The 21,204-nt window shown below is 39.5% G+C and overlaps 1 protein-coding gene across 3 annotated transcripts in view; it reads right to left on the reverse strand.

The window, feature by feature from the left end:
* Positions 1 to 20,025: 20,025 nt before the first annotated feature.
* Positions 20,026 to 21,204, reverse strand: part of LOC132774691 (cadherin-19-like) — an 84,207-nt gene continuing 83,028 nt past the window's right edge. For all 3 annotated transcript variants that reach the window (XM_067467475.1, XM_067467473.1, XM_067467474.1), the window contains one exon: positions 20,026 to 21,090. In XM_067467475.1, the coding sequence (XP_067323576.1) occupies positions 20,597 to 21,090 (494 nt within the window). In that variant the 3' untranslated portion in view covers positions 20,026 to 20,596. The remainder of the gene's footprint in view (positions 21,091 to 21,204) is intronic.

A 21,204-nucleotide genomic window follows, 5' to 3' on the forward strand; every position in this document is an offset into this window, starting at 1 on the left:
TCAGAACTGTTATCCATTTTTCCATTTTCTGTTCCGGTCTTATCTACTGGATTAAGCAATACACAAAAACGAGAAATTAACAAACCCCTCTATCTGGTTCTATCAATATCCTGAAGAGGAGAGTCATTCCTACTTGCAATATATTTTCATATTATAAACTCCTGAAAAGTTCACAGAAAGATTACAGGTAAAAGAGATTGGTCTGTTCAACCAACCTGTTTTTCCACCAAAAGTGGAGGTCATTGGAACCATTGGCAAATTGATAGGACTAGTGCATATTACTTATTTTGTTTTAGTTCCAAATTGAAACATTATTAATTCTTGTTTCCACAACAAGCCAAAAGTTTAAAAATCCAATTATCACAGGGACAAATAGTGAGATGAAATCTTCTGAACAGGAATACAGACCGCAAAACAAACACCACAGGGCTGTTAACCCTTCCATATATTATCCAAAGCTTTAAAAATAAGATTTTTGGATTAGTTTACACTTAAAAAATTTACTAGTTGTGTAGTATTTTTAGGAACCTGCAGTGGGATTAAATTGAAAGTGAAAATTGAAAGTGCAAGGACCCAGGACTGTTTATGACAACGGCCATGTCTCTATGTGATAGGTGATGTTATTTTATGTGATGTGTTTAATAATGTTTAATGTTTTATTAGGGGAGGTCAATTTTAATGTTCTATACTGTTTTATCGATGGCATTGAATTGTTGCCAACACTGTGAACCACCCCGAGTCCCCTTCAGGGTTGAGAAAGGAGGGCCATATACAAGTACCCCAAATAAATACATAAATAAATATGTCTGTTCTGTGATCCGCCCTGAGTCCCCTTCTGGTTGAGAAGAGCAGAATATAAATACTGTCAATACTGTCAATAGATTACGAGTATACTCTCACCACCCCTTAAACGTAGAGCCAATTTACATTTTGGTGCCTCAAATTATAGCTTCATTTCTGATTATATTTAACCTGTGGATTCCAAAAATGGCATTGGGTTTCCTCTATCACCTCTAGTTTTTGGGATACAGAACTTATGTCATATACCAGTCTTCATCTGCTCAACCATTAAGAATAATGAAAACCATATCTAAAAACTAGAGCTGATGAAGTCTATTCAATGCATTTTTCTGCGTCATCACCTCAAATAACCCCAGGAACAGGTCTAAAAGAAAAGCCACCAAGATTTTTTTGTTGGGCTGTTATATGTCTACTCAGAAGTGTGCCTTGTTTGGGGCTTAATCCTAAAGAAATGGTTTTAGAACTGCAGCATTGGTCTCTCTATGCTTATGGTTTCCTGAACTATATTGTTAGTAAAATGTATTTTATTTTTAACTGTCTCCTGAAATAATTTAATTGAAGAAGGGGATTGACAACAAGCCAGTGGTTCCTTTTTAAAATAAGGACATTGTGTAAGTGTACATACATAGCAGTAGAAGTAGAGCAGGGACAACAAAATAATGACAAATTAGGATAGCTGTAATAATCAAGTACCTAAAATTCACACAATAGACATTTTCCAAGTATTTTTAGATAGCAAAGTAGCAAAGTCTTTGGAGTTTACAGAAACAGGAGTGCATTATGAGAGGAAATCCAGAAATTTCAATCTTTCCAGCCAAAGTGTTCCTCTAACAGACATAAGTTTCTTAAAGCCCTTTATGAAATAACCTATCTGACTGCCACTAGAAAGTTAATCACAATATGAAGCTGTGACTGGAAATCAGGATTTCCTCCAATAAGCTCTGTGATCTGTAAAGAAGTCTCTGCTGTAGCACTTCTGCGCTTTACATGCTAAGGCCTGGACCCACAAAAACCACTTTAAGCTGAAAAGAAAGGAAAGAAACACAGTAATCAGAATTTAACCTAATACAGGAGCATGAAAGGATCTATATAATCATGTACTTAGTAAAAGCTGCTTGTGAGGTAATTCGCACTAAGCACGCGTTCCTAATATCCTTAGTGAAGCACTGCTTAAATAGATGGCAAAACTATTCTCGTCAGCAACTAAAAATTACTGCAAGTGCAGCATTTCCTATATATAAAATCAAAGCTCAGTGCAGTTGCTTTACACTCTTCTAGAATGAAGATAGAAGTATTCCACTTTTAATGACATGGCTGATTAACTTCTTTCATCTTTATCTGTCAGACATATCTTTGGTTACATTGACTACAACACACAAATATACTTACAAATTCTGAGGTAGGCTGATTTTTTATTTGCAAGGATGCATAGGAAAGGCAACAACTATTACGGGGAGTGGGATGCAGATTGCTCCTTGTCTAGTCAGTACAGGAAACCAATATTCAGGAATTTTAAAAAGAAGCAAGATGGCTGGACAACTGATGTGATGAATCATGACAAAATACGTTCTTTTGGGGGTTTGATACCTCCAAATGATTCCCAATCCTTATCTCTATGACAAAATGAAGTTCAACAGTGACAAATGTAAGATACTCCATTTTGGCAGGAAAAACGAAATGCAAAGATACAGAATGGGGGATGCCTGGCTCGAGAGCAGTACGTGTGAAAAAGATCTTGGAGTCCTCGTGGACAACAAGTTAAACATGAGCCAACAATGTGATGTGGCGGCAAAAAAAGCCAATGGGATTTTGGCCTGCATCAATAGGAGCATAGTGTCTAGATCTAGGGAAGTAGTGCTGCCCCTCTATTCTGTTTTGGTTGGACCGCATCTGAAATATTGTGTCCAGTTCTGGGCACCACAATTCAAGAGCGATATTGACAAGCTGGAATGTGTCCAGAGGAGAGCGACTAAAATGATAAAAGGTCTGGAGAACAAGCCCTATGAGGAGCGGCTTAAGGAGCTGGGCATGTTTAGCCTGAAGAAGAGAAGGCTGAGAGGGGATATGATAGCCATGTATAAATATGTGAGAGGAAGCCACAGGGAGGAGGGAGCAAGCTTGTTTTCTGCTTCCCTGGAGACTAGGACGTGGAACAATGGCTTCAAACTACAAGAGAGGAGATTCCATCTGAACATGAGGAAGAACTTCCTGACTGAGAGCCGTTCAGCAGTGGAACTCTCTGCCCCAGAGTGTGGTGGAGGCTCCTTCTTTGGAAGCTTTTAAACAGAGGCTGGATGGCCATCTGTCAGGGGTGATTTGAATGCAATATTCCTGCTTCTTGGCAGGGGGTTGGACTGGGTGGCCCATGAGGTCTCTTCCAATTCTTTGATTCTATGATTCTATGATTCTATGATCAGTTTGCCATCAAACCTTTCTGGCAAACTATTAAATGTGCAATACTCAATGGTAAAAAGTATGATACTCACAATGATATTGATTATCTTATTGAGTGTATCTGCACTGTAGAATTAACGGAATTAATGAGGCACTTCTTCAAATAGTCCATTTGTTCAAGGTCATTATCCAATCAGAAATGAGATTCTACTAATCTTTCAACATGCCACCAATCAGATACATATCTGTTTTTGTTCATTCGTTCAGTCGTCTCTGACTCTTCGTGACCTCATGGACCAGCCCACGCCAGAGCTCCCTGTCGGCCGTCACCACCCCCAGCTCCTTCAAGGTCAGTCCAGTCACTTCAAGGATGCCATCCATCCATCTTGTCCTTGGTCGGCCCCTCTTCCTTTTGCCTTCCACTTTCCCCAGCATAATTGTCTTCTCCAGGCTTTGCTGTCTCCTCATGATGTGGCCAAAGTACTTCAACTTTGTCTCTAGTATCCTTCCCTCCAATGAGCAGTCGGGCTTTATTTCCTGGAGGATGGACTGGTTGGATCTTCTCACAGTCCAAGGCACTCTCAGCACTTTCCTCCAACACCACAGTTCAAAAGCTCGACCTTCCCTAAGATCCAGCTCTCACACCCGTAGGTTAATACAGGGAATACCATGGCTTTGACTAGGCGGATCTTTGTTGCCAGACTGATGTCTCTACTCTTTACGATTTTATTGAGACTGGACATTGCTCTCCTCCCAAGAAGTAAGTGTCTTCTGATTTCCTGGCCACAGTCTGCATCTGCAGTAATCTTTGCACCTAGAAATACAAAGTCTGTCATGGCCTCCACATTTTCTCCCTCTATTTCCCAGTTCTCAATCATTCTTGCTGCCATAATCTTGGTTTTTTTTATGTTTAGCTGCAACCCAGCTTTTTCGCTTTCTTCTTTCACCTTGATTAGAAGGCTCCTCAGCTCCTCCTCGCTTTTGGCTATCAGAGTGGTGTCATCTGCATATCTGAGGTTGTTAATGTTTCTTCCAGCAATTTTCACCCCAGCTTTGCATTCATCAAGCCCCGCACATCGCATGATGTGTTCTGCATACAAGTTAAAATGGTTGGGTGAGAGTATGCAGCCTTGCCGTACGCCTTTCCCAATCTTGAACCAGTCTGTTGTTCCATGGTCAGTTCTTACTGTTACTACTTGGTCCTTGTACAGATTCCTCAGGAGAGAGACAAGGTCGCTTGGTATGCCCATCCCACCAAGAACTTGCCACAATTTATTATGATCCACACAGTTAAAGGCTTTAGAATAGTCAATGAAGCAGAAATAGATGTTTTTCTGAAACTCCCTGCCTTTCTCCATTATCCAGCGGATATTGGCAATCTGGTCTCTCGTATATACCCAACACAAATTCTTGGTCTCTCTGGTCTCTCAATCTGGTCTCTCATATATACCCAACACAAACTCTTATCTCCTTGTCATCCATGAATATGCTGAAATTGTGACAGAAATCAAGACATCTGTTCTGAACAATTTGTCCCTTTTCAATCTTTAAAGTTCTTTCTACATTTGCTTTATCGAGTTGCTAAATTCTTCCTTTGTCAATGTTTAACATCTTAGCAGCCATTTTCGTTTGATTTCCAGGGCAGAGGTTTCCCATAAAAAAGAAAGCATCTTTAGTGCTATTAACACATAATAATTAACATGGTATTTTCTGGCAGGTTTCTTTTTCTGAATGTGTATTACTTTGTCCATGAGTTAGTTTGTTACTGTTAAAAAATCAATAAACAAATAGTTTGAAAAGAGATTACATGAGAGGGAGTGCTCCAAAGCTGTAGCCTGTTATTGCAGTCCCTATTAGCAACTCCGTTTCTATGGGTGAGCCCAAATTTAACAGCTGTGGATAGTTCACAGACAGGAAACAGGGCCAAATAATCAAGGCACCTGCATGCAAAAATTAATCCTGCCAACATATTTATAAGGTATTATCTCTTACAGAAATATGTATCATACATTTCTATTCGCATTCATGGAAACATCAAAGCTGGGGACAGCTAGCTTTCCAGTGTGGAGAAGCCATGCACTCAGATAGTAGAGTTGGTTAGGTTTGCTTCGTTAACACCTTAAATTCATTAAAACCTATTGAATTTGGTCTTTTGAATCAATTTTGAACCATGCAGGAAAAGTAAGAGGTGTAATTATAATTTGAATCACTTACCCTTTTTATTCATAAATATTTCATAATGTTCGGAACTCTCCCAAGGTTATTTTAATTTTCACAAGCATTAAGCAAGTTTTGTAAAGTTTTGCTTCCCCTCCCAGGCGATGCAAAGGAGGGATGAGGTGGGTATGCCTAAGCACAATCATTCTTGTAGTTTGTGAAGGGAAGACCCCCAATGGTAGAGATTGAAAAAGGCCCTGTTGTTAAACTACATTTCCCACCCTGCCTTGCTGCGCATTAGCCAAAATGGCCGAGCACAGCAGTCTCCTCCTCCTCCTCCTCCTCCTCCTCCTCCTTTTTTGTATTACTAGCTGGAGCTCCAGAGTTTGCATTCAAACTGAGTTTTCCTCACTCCCCCTCCCCTCTCATTTCAATCTCATGGTTTAGGTGCTTTCTGTTATAGATCAGTGGCACTAAAAGTTGATTGGGATATTGGTTAAAGCAACCAATTTCAGAAAGGAAAGAGAACCTGTCAGAAGCACCTTCCTCCCCTTCCTCTCTTCCTTCCCTCCTTCCTTCCTTCTTTCCTTCCTTCCTCCCTCCCCTCCCTCCCTCCTTTCTTCCTTCATTCCCTCTCCTGCCTCCCTCCCTCCAGGTGGATCAGGCAGATCTTATCGAGGAACCACTTCCAACTGCTTTGCCTCAATACTACACAATCCTGGGAGTTGTAGTTTTGCATGGTTTTTAGCCTCCTTTGCCAAAGAGTGCCATACTACAAACCCCAGGATCCCATAACATTGAACTGTGGCATGGCTGCATCTAATCCAGGCCTGGGCAAACTTTGGCCCCTCCAGGTGTTTTGGATTTTCACTCCCATTATTCCTAACAGCCTGAAGTCAGCTGTCTGAAGCCCGGCAGCAGGAGCCAATTGGCACCTGAGGGGGCATCACTGCCTCCTCCTCCTCAGCATTGACAGCTGAGGCAGGTCTGGAGTGGAAGAGCCCCTTTGTCAGGAGTGGCCTGAGTGGAAGAGCCCTGAAGTTTCCCCCGTGCCAGTGCTGTTTTTTCCTACTGCACATGTTTATCTGCCATTAACGAAGCTGTTTTGGAAGTTTCGGTAAGTTTTGGAAGTGACTTTAGTATCGAACTACCACAGCCCCTACAGCCGAAACGAGTTTTGAACCATTTTTTTTGGATCAAACAAGCCTATCAAATAGGCTGTGAAATTTGTAACATTTGGGCCTATGCCAAGACTTTGAGGTCCACTTCTTATATAAAACCCCAACCACAGCATAGAATGACAGCTTTTTCCTTGTCATAAAATCTGTCACTAGCCTGTGGTAAATCTGACTGATGTTGTGTGTAATAAAATTTTGCTAATATTTGGCGATACCTGGCATAAGAAATACAACTTCAGGATTATAGAATTATAGAGTTGGGAGAGACTGCATGGACCATCCAGTCCAACCCCCTCTCATGTAGAAAAAGCACAATCCTGCAGTTGGCCATCCAGCATCTGTTGAAAAACCTCCAAAAAAAAGGAGTTTCTACCAAACTCCAATGCAGAGAGTTCCACTGCTCTTACAGTCAGGAAGTTCTTCCTAATGTTCAGATGGAATTTCCTTTCCTGTAATTTGAACCCATTGTTTCAAGTCTTAGTCTCTTCAGCAGCAGTAAACAAGCCTGCTCCTTTTGCCTTCTGACATCCTTTCAGATATTTATACATGGCTATCATGTCTCCGCTCAACCTTTTCTTCTGCAGCTTTTAAGATATTCCTTATAGGGTATGGTCTCCAAACCTTTGATCATTTTAGTCACCCTACTCTGGACACATTCCAGCTTGACAATATTCCTTTTGAATTGTGGTCGCAGAATTGGACACAGTGTTGTTCCAGGTGAGGTCTGAATAAAGCAGAAAAGAGGGGCACCATTACTTCTCTTGATCTAGACTATAATCCTTTTTATTAAACTCTCATTTTGTTAGATGAGCATAAAGGATTTACTCATATATCAGCAATGTAGTGGTATGAATACCTATGCTTAATGGTGCTATTTATAATTTGTAGTTCCCCTTCTACAATATATTGTATATATAGAAGATTAGATGAGTAAAAGAATGATATACTCAGGTCAAGTTGTTTTTCTGCTGCGTTAAATTTCATATCTATACTGTGGACAACCATAACATTGTTCCAGAAAAGATTCTTGTTGGAAAGGGAGACTAGCTTCCCACAGTAGGTTTACAATTAATGATTGCTGGCAAGTTGACAACAAGCTTTCCAAGAAGCCTACACAGAGTCAGAACCTGTCATCACACTTCGGTAAGTAAGTATAGTGGAGACTTGTTGTATCATATAACATTTGATTTACTTATGAGTATAAAAACAAAAGCAACTAGGTGGAGGCAAATAACTTAAAACACCTAGATCAGTGGTTTTCAGTTTTTGATCATCCAGATGTTTTTGACTTCAACTTTCAGAATCCTCAATCAATTGTTAATCTGTCCTCCTACAGTTTGCTCTTCTGTAAATGTTTTGTTTAGTTGTTTATAGCAGTTTCAGAGAAGTTTGAATTTTTTAAAAAAACAATTCAAAATTATTGTAAGTTTTGATTACTGTGAGGAGGAGTGGAGAAAGGAAGAGCATGATGGGAAGAGCTGTTTGCCCAGGGAAATACCCTGTGTTGGAGTATGGTGGAGTCTCTTTCTCTTGAAGTTTTTGAAGAAAGATTCAATGGCTATTTGTTGGGAATGCATTAGTTGTGTATTCCTGCATAGGAAGGGGTTGGATTGAATGGCCCTTGTCATTTCTTCCAACTCTATGATTCATTGATTTTGTGATAATCGTGCCCTCTAATACTATTTCTGTGTCAGTGACTGGGGATCATTGCACTAGGCAAACTGTGGTACTGTGGAGTACTGATGGTTTTTGCCGGTCAATAACAAGAAATGGGTTTGTTGTGGGGAAGTGACAGATGGGCAACAAATTCTGCACAGTGTCCTGTGATAGGAACCATCACCATAAGGGACAGTCCTGCTTTTATGTTGGTTTACTTCTTCCATGCGATAAAGTTCTCCAAGTTAAAATGGACCTGTAAATATCCACCAAGCAAAGTTTGTGATCCCATTGACCACTTTGCAAATTTATTTCTCTTTTATATTGAATAAGCAGGCCTTCCGTATCTACTAGGTTTGATTTCGAACAGGGCATAGGGTTACAGCCTGTGTTGGATGGGGTCGCACTCCCCCTGAAGACACAGGTTCGCAGCTTGGGTATGACCCTGGACTCATCGCTGAGCCTGGAACCCCAGGTTTCGGCGGTGACCAGGGGAACATTTGCACAGCTAAAGCTTGTGCGCCAGCTGTGCCCGTACCTTGGGAAGTCTGACTTGGCCACGGTAGTCCACGCTCTGGTTACATCCCGTTTAGACTACTGCAACGCTCACTACGTGGGGTTGCCTTTGAAGACAGCTCGGAAGCTCCAACTAGTCCAACGCTCGGCAGCCATGATTTTAACAGGAGAGGAGCGCAGGGAGCATACAACCCCCCTGTTGCGCCAACTCCACTGGCTACCAATCTGCTACAGAGCTCAATTCAAAGTGCTGGCGTTGGCCTTTAAAGCCCTAAACGGTTCCGGCCCAAGCTACCTATCCTGCCTATGAACCCACCAGGACTTTGAGATCTTCCGGGGAGGCCCTGCTCTTGATCCTGCCTGCTTCTCAAGCACGGCTGGCGGGGACGAGAGATAGGGCCTTCTCGGTGGTGGCTCCTCGGCTGTGGAACGCCCTTCCTACGGACATTAGACTAGCACCATCTCTAATGGTATTCCACAAAAAAGTGAAGACCTGGCTGTTTGAGCAGGCGTTCAAATAATTAGTGCAATGATTGGTTAATGAACACTGGAATGGAACAATGGATGACGAATCTGGAACATGTTTTTGATGATGAGATGACAGTGAATGGGTATTGTAGTAACTGTTTATTAATTGTGTAATGTGTTAGGTTGTTAACTGTTTTTATACTGTAGCACTGAATTTTTGCTGTTCGTATTTGTTGTGAACCGCTGTGAGTCACCTTCAGGCTGAGAACAGCGGTATATAAGTAAGGTAAATAAATAAATAAAATAAATAAATTTCAGGACTCCTCCACCCACTGAATACCTGAATTCATGGATGCTCAAATTGCATTATGTTTAATACTATAGTGAGATGGTGTACCTTATACAAAATCACAAACAAGTGAAACAAATGCCAAAGAGACCCTGAGGACTTGTGAAATGACGGGAAGCTATAGCAGGCACATTTATGCATTAGTGTTCAATATATGGCAAAAACAAGGGTTTTTTTTTCTAAATATGGAGAGCTCAATGCATTCAGGATTTTTTCAGTTTCTTTTTTCTTTTTTCTTTTGTTCTTAGATACATAAGAATATACATGTTTCCAAAGGAATCTTCATTTTCTGTATACACACATCTGCAAATCTATCTAGGCTAAGTTATTACATTTCTATCGTATCTGAACTTTCCTGGGTGTTGCAACAATTCTCATTTTTATCACTGGTAAATGCCATTAAAAAGTTGTTTATCTCCTCTTGCAGATCATTACAGTAGATGTTATAAACAACATGAATCCTGTTTTGCCCCAGGGTACATTTTACTCCATTTGATATATCGAAGTTTATCATCTTATTTATTTATGATCCAACAACTGCTTTCCAATTCTCTTGACAAACTAGGTAGGTATAATCTTCAAGAATATAGAATATCTTGCTGCTGTCTGTCTTTCCTTGAAAGTTTGATTGCTTTTGTTTTGCTTTTCCTGATGTTCAATGTTAGAGTCTCATTAGCAACATATCAGCAGTACTTACCCAGTAAATTTTGCATACCTTCAGAATTATAGATTTCTTCCTTGTTCAATGTGGTGCTGCACTGGTTGATATACTGATATCTTTGAGCACTTGCTTCTTCATAAATATGGAACATAACTTGATTGACTGTCTGACGCCAATGTAGGAAAAATGAAGAGCATCTGCTACCAGCCTATTGAAGATCTGCTCCATATTTATCAAGAACCATTTCATATTTATCAAGAATCAAGTGCTTATGTATTTTTGGCAGAAGATGTGAGCCTAGGCTCAGTGTAAGGGAATGTGCACCAAACCCGAAATGCTTGGATTTTGCCTGCATAGTTTCATTTGAAGACCAAACTTTTATGGTATTTTTTGAATACGATCCTTTATTTATTATTCTTACTTTCCAAAGACTCACTTGTGAGTACAAGTCTATAAGCAAAGAAATGGACAAATATGCGATGAAACTATTTTTCTATATTCCCAGGGATGTATTTACAGTGTAGAATTAATGCAATTTGACACAATTTTGACTAATATTGCTCAATGCTAAAGAATCCCAGAACATGTCATGGGAAAGACACAAGTAAATCATAGCAGAACAAGGGAAAACAGACTGTGATGATTGTTTGAAAATGGGAGCAGCAATTCCAGAATAGGAATGGACAGATCTGTCAAGTCCCTTTCTTCCGACTTCTTCCTTTTTCATTTTCCAAGAGACATTTCCACATGCATGTCTACTTAGGTGTATGTTTCAAATGGATGTATCGATGAATTCACACCTTCATTGACTAAAGCTATCTATGTTCATTTTATAAATGTATTGTCCCTCTATGTGTAATTCAAATGTAGGCATGACTTTTCACATATTGTTGGCTTTTTTAATGGACGTAATTGCTAGCCTAAGGTACAGTTAAACTGTAGGATTAATGCAATTTTATAACACTTTAACTGGTATGGCTTATTTCTATGAAATCCTGGAATTTGCAGTTTGTTGAAACACTAGCACTTCTTGGCAGAGAAGGCTGAAGATCTTGTAAAACTAAAAACCCTAGGATTCCTTAGCATTGAGCATTGGCAATTAAAGTGGTATCTAACTGCATTAATTCTACAGTGTAGATGCACCCCGAGATAGACAGACCTATAGCATCATGAGATATTTAGTCAATTTCTTTGCTTATTCCAGGAAACATAGATGCTAATGAGTTTGGTTTTTTGATCTTTTAAAAATTGACAGAGGATAGATGTTGAGTGGGGAGAGAAAGCATAAAATAAATGAGATTTGAAGGGTTTTCTTTTCCCCATTTGTGTGTACAATTACTATTTTAAAAATTTACATATTCATATAAACAATGAAACAAAAGTATATACATGTATGTATATATAAGGAAGTGTTTCTCAACCTTCCTAATGCCGTTACCCCTTAATACAGTTCCTGATGTTGTGGTGACCCCTAACCATAAAATTATTTTTGTTGCTGTATTGTCGAAGGCTTTCATGGCCGGAATCACTCAGTTCTTGTGGGTTTTTTCGGGCTATATGGCCATGTTCTAGAGGCATTTCTCCTGACGTTTCGCCTGCATCTATGGCAAGCATCCTCAGAGGTAGAGGTCTGTTGGAATTAGGACAATGGGTTTATATATCTGTGGAATGGCTGGGGTGGGGCAAGGAGCTCTTCCCTGCTGCAATTAGGTGTGAATGTTTAGCTAATCACCTTCATTAGCATTTGAAGGCCTGCCTGAATCTGGGAAAATCTGTTGCTGGGAGGTGTTAATCTGTGCCTGGTTTCTTCCTCTCTGTTGTTTAGCTGTTATAATTTTAGAGTTCTTTAATACTGGTAGCCAGATTTTGTTCATTTTCATGGTCTCTTCCTTTCTGTTGAAATTGTCCACATGCTTGTGGATTTCAATGGCTTCTCTGTGTAGTCTGACATGGTGGTTGTTGGTGTGGTCCAGCATTTCTGTGTTCTCAAATAATATGCTGTGTCCAGGCTGGTTCATCAGGTGCTCTGCTATGGCTGACTTCTCTGGTTGAAGTAGTCTGCAGTGCCTTTCATGTTCCTTGATGCGTGTCTGGGCAATGCTGCGTTTGGTGGTCCCTATGTAGACTTGTCCACAGCTGCATGGTATACGGTAGACTCCTGCAGAGGTGAGAGGATCCCTCTTGTCCTTTGCTGAACGTAGCATTTGTTGGATTTTCTTGGTGGGTTTGTAGATTGTTTGTATGTTGTGTTTCCTCATCAGCTTCCCTATGCGGTCAGTGGTTCCCTTGATGTATGGCAGGAACACTTTTCCTCTGGGTGGATCTTCATCTTGACTCTTGTGGCTTGTTCTTGGTCTTGCAGCTCTTCTGATGTCTGAGGTGGAGTATCCATTGGCCTACGTTCAGCAAAGGACAAGAGGGATCCTCTCACCTCTGCAGGAGTCTACCGTATACCATGCAGCTGTGGACAAGTCTACATAGGGACCACCAAACGCAGCGCCCAGACACGCATCAAGGAACATGAAAGGCACTGCAGACTACTTCAACCAGAGAAGTCAGCCATAGCAGAGCACCTGATGAACCAGCCTGGACACAGCATATTATTTGAAAACACAGAAATGCTGGACCACACCAACAACCACCATGTCAGACTACACAGAGAAGCCATTGAAATCCACAAGCATGTGGACAATTTCAACAGAAAGGAAGAGACCATGAAAATGAACAAAATCTGGCTACCAGTATTAAAGAACTCTAAAATTATAACAGCTAAACAACAGAGAGGAAGAAACCAGGCACAGATTAACACCTCCCAGCAACAGATTTTCCCAGATTCAGGCAGGCCTTCAAATGCTAATGAAGGTGATTAGCTAAACATTCACACCTAATTGCAGCAGGGAAGAGCTCCTTGCCCCACCCCAGCCATTCCACAGATATATAAACCCATTGTCCTAATTCCAACAGACCTTTACCTCTGAGGATGCTTGCCATAGATGCAGGCGAAACGTCAGGAAAAATGCCTCTAGAACATGGCCATATAGCCCGAAAAAACCCACAAGAACTGAGAGATTTTTGTTGCTACTGCATAACTGTAATTTTTCTACTGTTATGAATTGTCACATAAATATCTGATATGCAGGATGTATTTTCATACACTGGACCAAATTTGACACAAATACTCGATACACCCAAATTTGAATACTGATGGGGTTGCAGGGAGGATTTATTTCGTCATTTGGGAATTGTAGTTGCTGGAATTTATAGTTTACCTACAATCAAAGAGCATCTGAACTCCACCAACAATGGAATTGAACCAATCTTGGCACACATAACTCCCATGACCAACAGAAAATACTGGGTTTGGTGGGCACTGACCTTGAGTTTGGGAGTTGTAGTTCACCTACATCCACAGAGCACTGTGAACTCAAATAACGATGGATCTGGACCACACTTGGCACGAATCCTCAATATGCCCAAATGTAAACACTAATGGTGTTTGGGGATAGAATCATAGAATCAATGAGTTGGAAGAGACCTCATGGGCCATCCAGTCCAACCCCCTGCCAAGAAGCAGGAATATTGCATTCAAATCACCCCTGACAGATGGGGGAAAATAGACCTTGACATTTGGGAACTGTAGTTGCTGGGATTTATAGTTCACATACAATCAAAGAGTACTCTGAACCTCACCAATGATAGAATTGGGCCAGACTTCCCACACAGGACCCCCATGAGCAATAGAAAATACTGTGTTTTCTGATGGTCTTTGGTGAACCCTCTGACACCCCCTCGTGACCCCTCCAGGGGTCCCAACCCCCAGGTTGAGAAACACTGATATAAGGTAAAGGTTTTTCCCCAACATTATATCTAGTTATGCCTGACTCTGGTGATTTGTGCTTATTTCCATTTCTAAGCCAAAGAGCCGGTATTATCTGTAGACGCCTCCAAGGTCATGAGGCCGGCCTGACTGCATGGAGAGCTGTTACCATCCTGCTTGATCTACTCACATTTGCATGTTTTCAAACTGCTAGGCTGGCAGAAGCTGGCGCTAATAGCAGGAGCTCACCCCGCTCCCCAGATTCGAACCACCGCAAGTTCAGCAGCTCAGCTGTTTAACTGACTGCACCACTGGGGGCTCCGTTCATATACATGAACCAGTGCAATATTATATAACGTTTATACAATAGTTATATTTGACTTCACCCCTCCTTCCACCTCTTCCAGTGTGGTAACTTCCTATCCTCTGTAGTGGAGACATTCTGTTCTTCCCTGTTATTACATTGTTTTTTGTTCTTTCTTCTCTGGCCTAATAGTTATAATGTCTGTGCTGCTATTATCATGGAGTACAGTATTTTGTAGTTTAGTGATTTTGTTTGTTTATTTGACATTACCAATAAAAAATAATTCAGGCTCTAATTGTAACTTTGATTTAATAATTTCTTGCAGGTTTTTTTTGTACCTTGCTGCAGAATTCTCTTGCTTTTTTACAGGACCGCAACATGTGGAAAAAAGTTCTTTCACATTCTTTTCATTTCCAACACTTACTGTTTTACTGAAGTCAAGTACCACCTGTTCATACTTATATAATAGATTTTCTCCAAGATCATAGCATAGAATTTTCTTTAAGCCAATAATCAATATTTTCCCCATTTATCTAATTCTATATTGTGTTCGAAAGACTGAGAGTTCAACAGGCTATTGGGGGCTCATGGTAAGATTATGCTCTTAGGCACACAAGGATCCTATTCCTTAAATGAATTCAGTAAACTTGGACAATATTTTTTAAAATTCAAGGCTAAAACCTAGAGTTGTCTTAACACATTTTGGATTTCATCAGATGGAACTGGAGATAATGGGAGAATCAGGGGGTAATGGGAGAGAGTGGAGAAAGTCATCTTCTTTGCATGTAGAATTCTCTTCTTTGTATGGGATTATGTCTTTAAAGAAGACGGAGAATTTGCTTACCCCATCACACAGGATTGCCTCCTCCCACCTCTTGCTCAACCATCTGTAGAGACAGAAGGCATTGTTCTTAAGACAGAAAATAATTGTCTAAGTGTAAGCGACCTTGAGAACCTTCCAGGGTGGAGAAAGATGGGGTAGAAATGTTGTAAATAAATGAATAAATAAATAAACCCTTCTCTAGATTTCCCTCCTAATCTCCTTACTCTCAATCACAGAAATTCTAAACCTACTATGTACTAGACCTTACTGTAGTTGGTAAAAAAGAGATGGGGACAAAGTTTAAAAGCTAGCAGAAGCACAATTTCAAAAGCCAAGATTAAGATGAAGGAGAAATTACAGGAAAAACAAAGTGGTGATATCTTGAAATTGTGGTATTCCTAATGATTAATTTATTTTTTTTAAAAAAAATTACCATGCCAGGATCATGAAGCAGGATTTTGGGAGCAAAATGACAATGTTTGATAGGAGAACACCCATTACCCCATGTCACTGAAGTGATTCAATATGGGCAAGTTTGACAGACCCCATCCCACATGTTTTCCCCCACTTTCTCTCATATCCATGTGAATCATGACCTCAGAAGATGATATAGCCCTGTTTCTTGTTTCCCCCATTTCTAAATGGTTCAAAAACAGTTCCTTCATGAAGCATCACAGACAACAGGAGAAGGTTTGTTTGCGTTGTTTGATGAGCTCTGTGATGCTTTTTCAGGGAACTGTTTTAGAGGTTTTTCAAAATGGGGGGGGAGAAATTGAGTAAAAGATGAAGTTCTTAGTCACAGAAAACAGTATGGCTATTTGCACCATAAATAAATAAATGTGTGGGTTCTTTGACAGTTAAAAATTTCACTGGAAGGTACTGAATGCATTGCATAAAAACTTTTTACCTTGATGGAGAATACTGTATGCTCATTCTTGGATGCAAGAATTTAATGAGTGAAGTTTTATTTATGCTACATGAAGAAATGAACTCTTCTGGTTCTTATACAATGAACTTTTTAAACTTTTCACCAACTGTTCTAGGCTCAAAGACATATCAAACATAAATGTAATTGTAAAAATCTTTTTAAAGAAACGATATCTGTAAAGACATTTATAATTTTTATTTTAGCCTATTTATATATTTTTTCATATTTTCTTCAGTTCACAAGCAAAACAGGATTTATTGTAGAATGAATACATCCTCAAGTAGCACATGGATACTTTGGGAAGGGGATTCCTGTGTTTGGAGAAATTGGCCTTAATGGATGAAGATTCTGTTATCATGTTGCTTGGGGTGCCCTCTATATCCCTACATGTTTAAGTACAGCATAAGCTGCTGACTGTGTGGACAGCATGTAATAGAGGTGCCTGGACTCAGTGGAACAAGCATGCATATTCCAGGCAAATAATTGTCTTGCTTTAACTTTTCAGTGTTGAGATTTTTTTGTTTTTGTAAACCACTGGGAAATTGATTATGCAAATAATGTATGGTTGTGGGTTTTTTTAATGCCAAGCCAGTCTGCTTAAAAGATGAGTGATTGTATTCTTATTAAATGCAGTCCCAATTACTACATGATAGAATTCAGATAGTTAGGAACAATTTCAGAAATGTTTGTTCTTCAACTTTGAAGATATCTGTATAGCTTCAACAGTTGCTAGCCAAGGCACCATGCACTGTGCAATTACACATGGAGGACTGCACAAGGAGGACACTGAAAGATTTTCCCAACCAGAATGTCTTGCTTGAATTTAACACCTGCACATGATACTGGCATTGTAGGAAGCAGTACCTGACAATTCAAAGTACTAAGCTGGATTAGATTTGTGTACCATTCTTTTGATATTCCCTCACTATGGGGGAGGGAATATCAAATATCATTCATCAAATTCATTTATCAGAATCCTATAAGAGAAAAGTGTACATATGCTCTCTCTTATATCCCATACTCTTTTTTTTCACATAACTTACCCAGAAAATGTCAGCTGGCCAGCTGGCACTCTGTCCCCATCAGAAGGGAGAAAGGGCAGCTACGAGTATTGCCCACCACTCTTTTTCCCATCATCTGGGGAAAAGAGGAGAAAAGTGGGTAGCTTCCAACTACACTTTCCTAACTGTAGTGGTGGAGGAAGCGCTTTTTGGTGCTTCAGCCCTACTTTGGGAGGAATGTGGGCGGGTCTGCCATGTGACAGCGCATGGCAGACTCAATCCTTGCCATGCAACAAAGTGGCAAAAAGTGATGAAAATGCCTTTTGTGAAGAGGCAGTATTATCAGTTCACTCACAAATTGCACTCCACAGAAGTGATTTAAGTCTCAGCGCAGCAGTTTCAGAAAAAGTTATGCAGTTTAATCTAAGAAACTCAGAAGTATTGTGGACCCCTATCTGTGTAGTTTTCTCAAGAAAAGCTTGGGTACAAACTGTCAGAGGTGCTTTAGGTGAACATTATTTTATTTCAAGGCAAGCAATTGAATTAAATTTCCAATATAGCCCCTTTCAAGTTCCAATAAAGCATATTTATAATGGCAGATACCTCTTTTGGTCCCTTTCCACTTAGGCACTCTCTATTTTTTTTGTTTTTTGCTTAAAAACCAAGTAATAGCACAGACTCTGATACTTTCAATTCTGCTCTTCCTATGTGCTCTTGCTTCACTTGTAATTTCTCAACTGTTTCCTTCTTTTTTTAAAGTAATTAACTAGCTGATTTTCTTTATCACAATGCCAACTTTCACTGCAATTGAAATGTTTCAGTTGATTACATGATGCTGGGGCTACAAAATAAACACCTAATAGAAACATGGCAAATAAATAAGAACCAGAGCTCACTGTTCAACCGATGCTATGGGGATGAATTTGATGGCTTTTAAATCACTGCATTTTGTGCTGATCAGACTTAGAGATAAAGTGACAGAAAATAATAGTTCAGAGCCAATTTTATGCTGACAGTAGATTGTGCAAACAAAACAGAACAAAACAATCCAATAAGGGAATTTAATTTGGAAACTGGGCTTGATTCCTGGGAGATGAAATGGAGTGCGATCATTTTCTAAGAGCTGGATTAATATTAAAGTGTTTTACTATCATATTATCTAATGTTATACATAAAGTTTTATGTCCACCAGCTTAGCATTTTAAAGATCTCTAATACTGTGACAATAAAATTGAGTGCTGCAGCTAATTTTATATTCCATAATAAAAAAATAAATCTGTGCTGGGAAATCAGTCATCTTTTAAGCTCTTAATAAAAGGGGGAAATGCCTAAACCTGAATGGTATTTGGTTTTATGGGAGATGGTTGATTATAATATTTAAGCTGAATATTGATTCATACTTGAACTTGCTTTATTTTATTAATCTTTTTCAGATTCTGCTAGTGAGAAAACTATTTGGGAGTTTAAAATGTTTCTAAATAGTTTCATTAAAAAGTCATCCTTAATTATGAATAATTGTTGACTATTTTGGAACTATGTTTTAATACTGACTAATTATATTGGCCTAGATCCAGAGGTGCCAGCAGATACAAGGGGGAAATGTTTTTCTCTACTCTAAAACAGATTTTGAAATAATAAGGCTAAAGACAAAAATCTGTTTTAGGGTAGAGAAAAACTTTACAGAGGAAATTTTGATATGCTAGGGAGAGCTAGAGAAGAAATGGGAGCAACGAGAAAGCCTCTTTGTGACAACAAAAATATACTGTATTTAGTTGCCCTTAGTCCTCACGGGGAGATGGGGCAGGATATAAATAAAGTCTGAATGATGGATTAATTGATTTACCCAAGTCTAATGTGCCATCAAATCTAACACACATCTCACTTTTCAAAACCCTGAAATCCAAAAAATGCATTTTCCATATTATGTGAATCTAATATGCACCCTAATTTTGGGAAGGTAATTTAGTCCAAGAAAGTGAGCATTAGAACTGAATAAATACAGTAGAAGTTCAAATGTGGGTTCTGGACGATAATTACAATTTGATTGCTGAATGTAAATTCATTTCGGTTGCTGTGAGTTTTCCAGGCTGTATAGTCATGTTCCAGAAGCTTTCTCTCCTGATGTTTCACCCATATCTATGGCAGGCATCCTCAGAAGTTCTGAGGATGCCTGCCATAGATGTGGGTGAAATGTCAGGAGAGAATGTTTCTGGAAAATGGCCATAGCGCCTGGAAAACTCACAGCAACCCAGTGATTCCAGCCATGAAAGCCTTCGACAATACATTAAATTCACTTCCTTCAATTCTAACATATTGTCAAGTCTCAAATGATGAGCATACGTATCTGAGCTTGACCAAATTCAGGTGAGAAACAAATTGAGAACCGTGGGGATATATCTTTTGAACTAATTGAAATAATTTTGTTTCATGTCAGGAGTGACTTGAGAAACTGCAAGTCGATTCTGGTGTGAGAGAATTGGCCAGCTGCAAGGACGTTACCCAGGGGATGCCCGGATGTTTTGATGTTTACCATCCTTGAGGGAGGCTTCTCTTGGGAGCTGGAGCTAACAGAGGGAGCTCATCCATGCTCTCCCCAGATTCGAACCTCTAACCTGTCGATCTTCAGTCCTGCCAGCACAAGGGTTTAACCCATTGCACCACTGGGTGCTCCTAATTGAAAGAATGAAAATTTTAGTCAAAGTGTTCACAAAGCCTTCTTTATCAGATGCTGCTGGTGAAGTAGATGTGAGTCTATAAAAGCTTATCCTACCAGCTTCTTTCAGTTATTCACAAGAGTACTACAAGATTCCTTTGCAGATAATCAAGACAAATACAACTATGTTTTTAAATTATATGGGGAAAATATTGTTATGCTTAAACCTAATCTAGATGCACCCAGAATTTCTTGGTGAAAAACAGTGCATTTTTTATCTCTCTCCAATGTTCTTTTCAGCTCCCCCCCCCCCCCCCCCAGCTTCCTAGAGTCAGTTGTAAAATGTACTGAATGCCATGCAACTACATTTATGGTACACAGACATAATATAGTTTACAGTTTTGCATGTTGCATTGTTGTCAAAAGATATTTATATATTTGCAAAGCTTGAACTGTGGAGAATATTTACATATAATATTTCTGGTTTTCCAAGGTTGTATTCTACATTTTCTTTTCTCAATAGTCTACTCATATCAGTCATCTATTTCCAGTATTCTGAAAGATCAGCATTTTAGAAGGAACATCTTTTTTTCAGCATGCATGCATATTGTGAAGGGAAATAATTACAACTTCCTCATCACAACACCTATCCTTCTAATGACAGTAAATAACCACTTATTCCAGCATAATACACATAAGTTGAAACATTACTATTACATTTCTGGCAAATGAAGATAATTAATTTTGTTTAAATAATACATTTTGATATGATTTACACTCAGTTTAAAATTGTATCAACTTAACTGTGTTCTGCTTTTCCACTTTCATACAATAAGAGCTATCCTCTGATAAGTCTTGGAATGTTTCCATATTGTGACCATCAGTTCATTCTAAAGCCCCCATTTTTGGGGGGCAGAATCATGAATGGTTCCTGCTCTCTTGAAGTGGGTGTCCAGTTCAAGTAGGAAGTACTCATTTTCATCTGAATCAGGGGAACTTGATCCTAGTGTGCTTAGAGACCCAGCTACTGACCCAATTCCTTCAAAAGCATAAATCTGAAGGGAATCAAAAGGGGGAACATCTGGGTCAGAGTTAGCTTCTTCTAGTTTCTGAGCAATGAATTCCCGGAATATAGCACTCTCAGGGCCAACTTGTAGTGACTGTCTGTAAAGGCTTTGGATCTGTGTTGTGATATTTCTCCGAGGTTTATGTTCTCTCAAGACAGGTTGGGTCCTCAGTGCTGAAATATCAAAAGCCTCAGTGTCTTGCTCTCCACCCCCTTCATCATCATACTTAACAATGTTCTCTCTGAATGGTTCTCCTTTCTCGGGAAACAGAGATGGCTTTGTCTGCTGTTTCAAGGCCACAATTGCTAGAACAAAGACTGGTGAAAAAAATAAAAAGGGAAAATATTAGTAAGTATTACAGAACTTCAGAAAAGATAAAAGTCATTGACTCTGAGTCTTGAAACCTATATTCATGTAGGGTAGGCATGGGC

The sequence above is a fragment of the Anolis sagrei genome, chromosome 4 (assembly GCF_037176765.1).
Source record: "Anolis sagrei isolate rAnoSag1 chromosome 4, rAnoSag1.mat, whole genome shotgun sequence".
Classification (NCBI taxonomy): Eukaryota; Metazoa; Chordata; class Lepidosauria; order Squamata; family Dactyloidae; genus Anolis; species Anolis sagrei.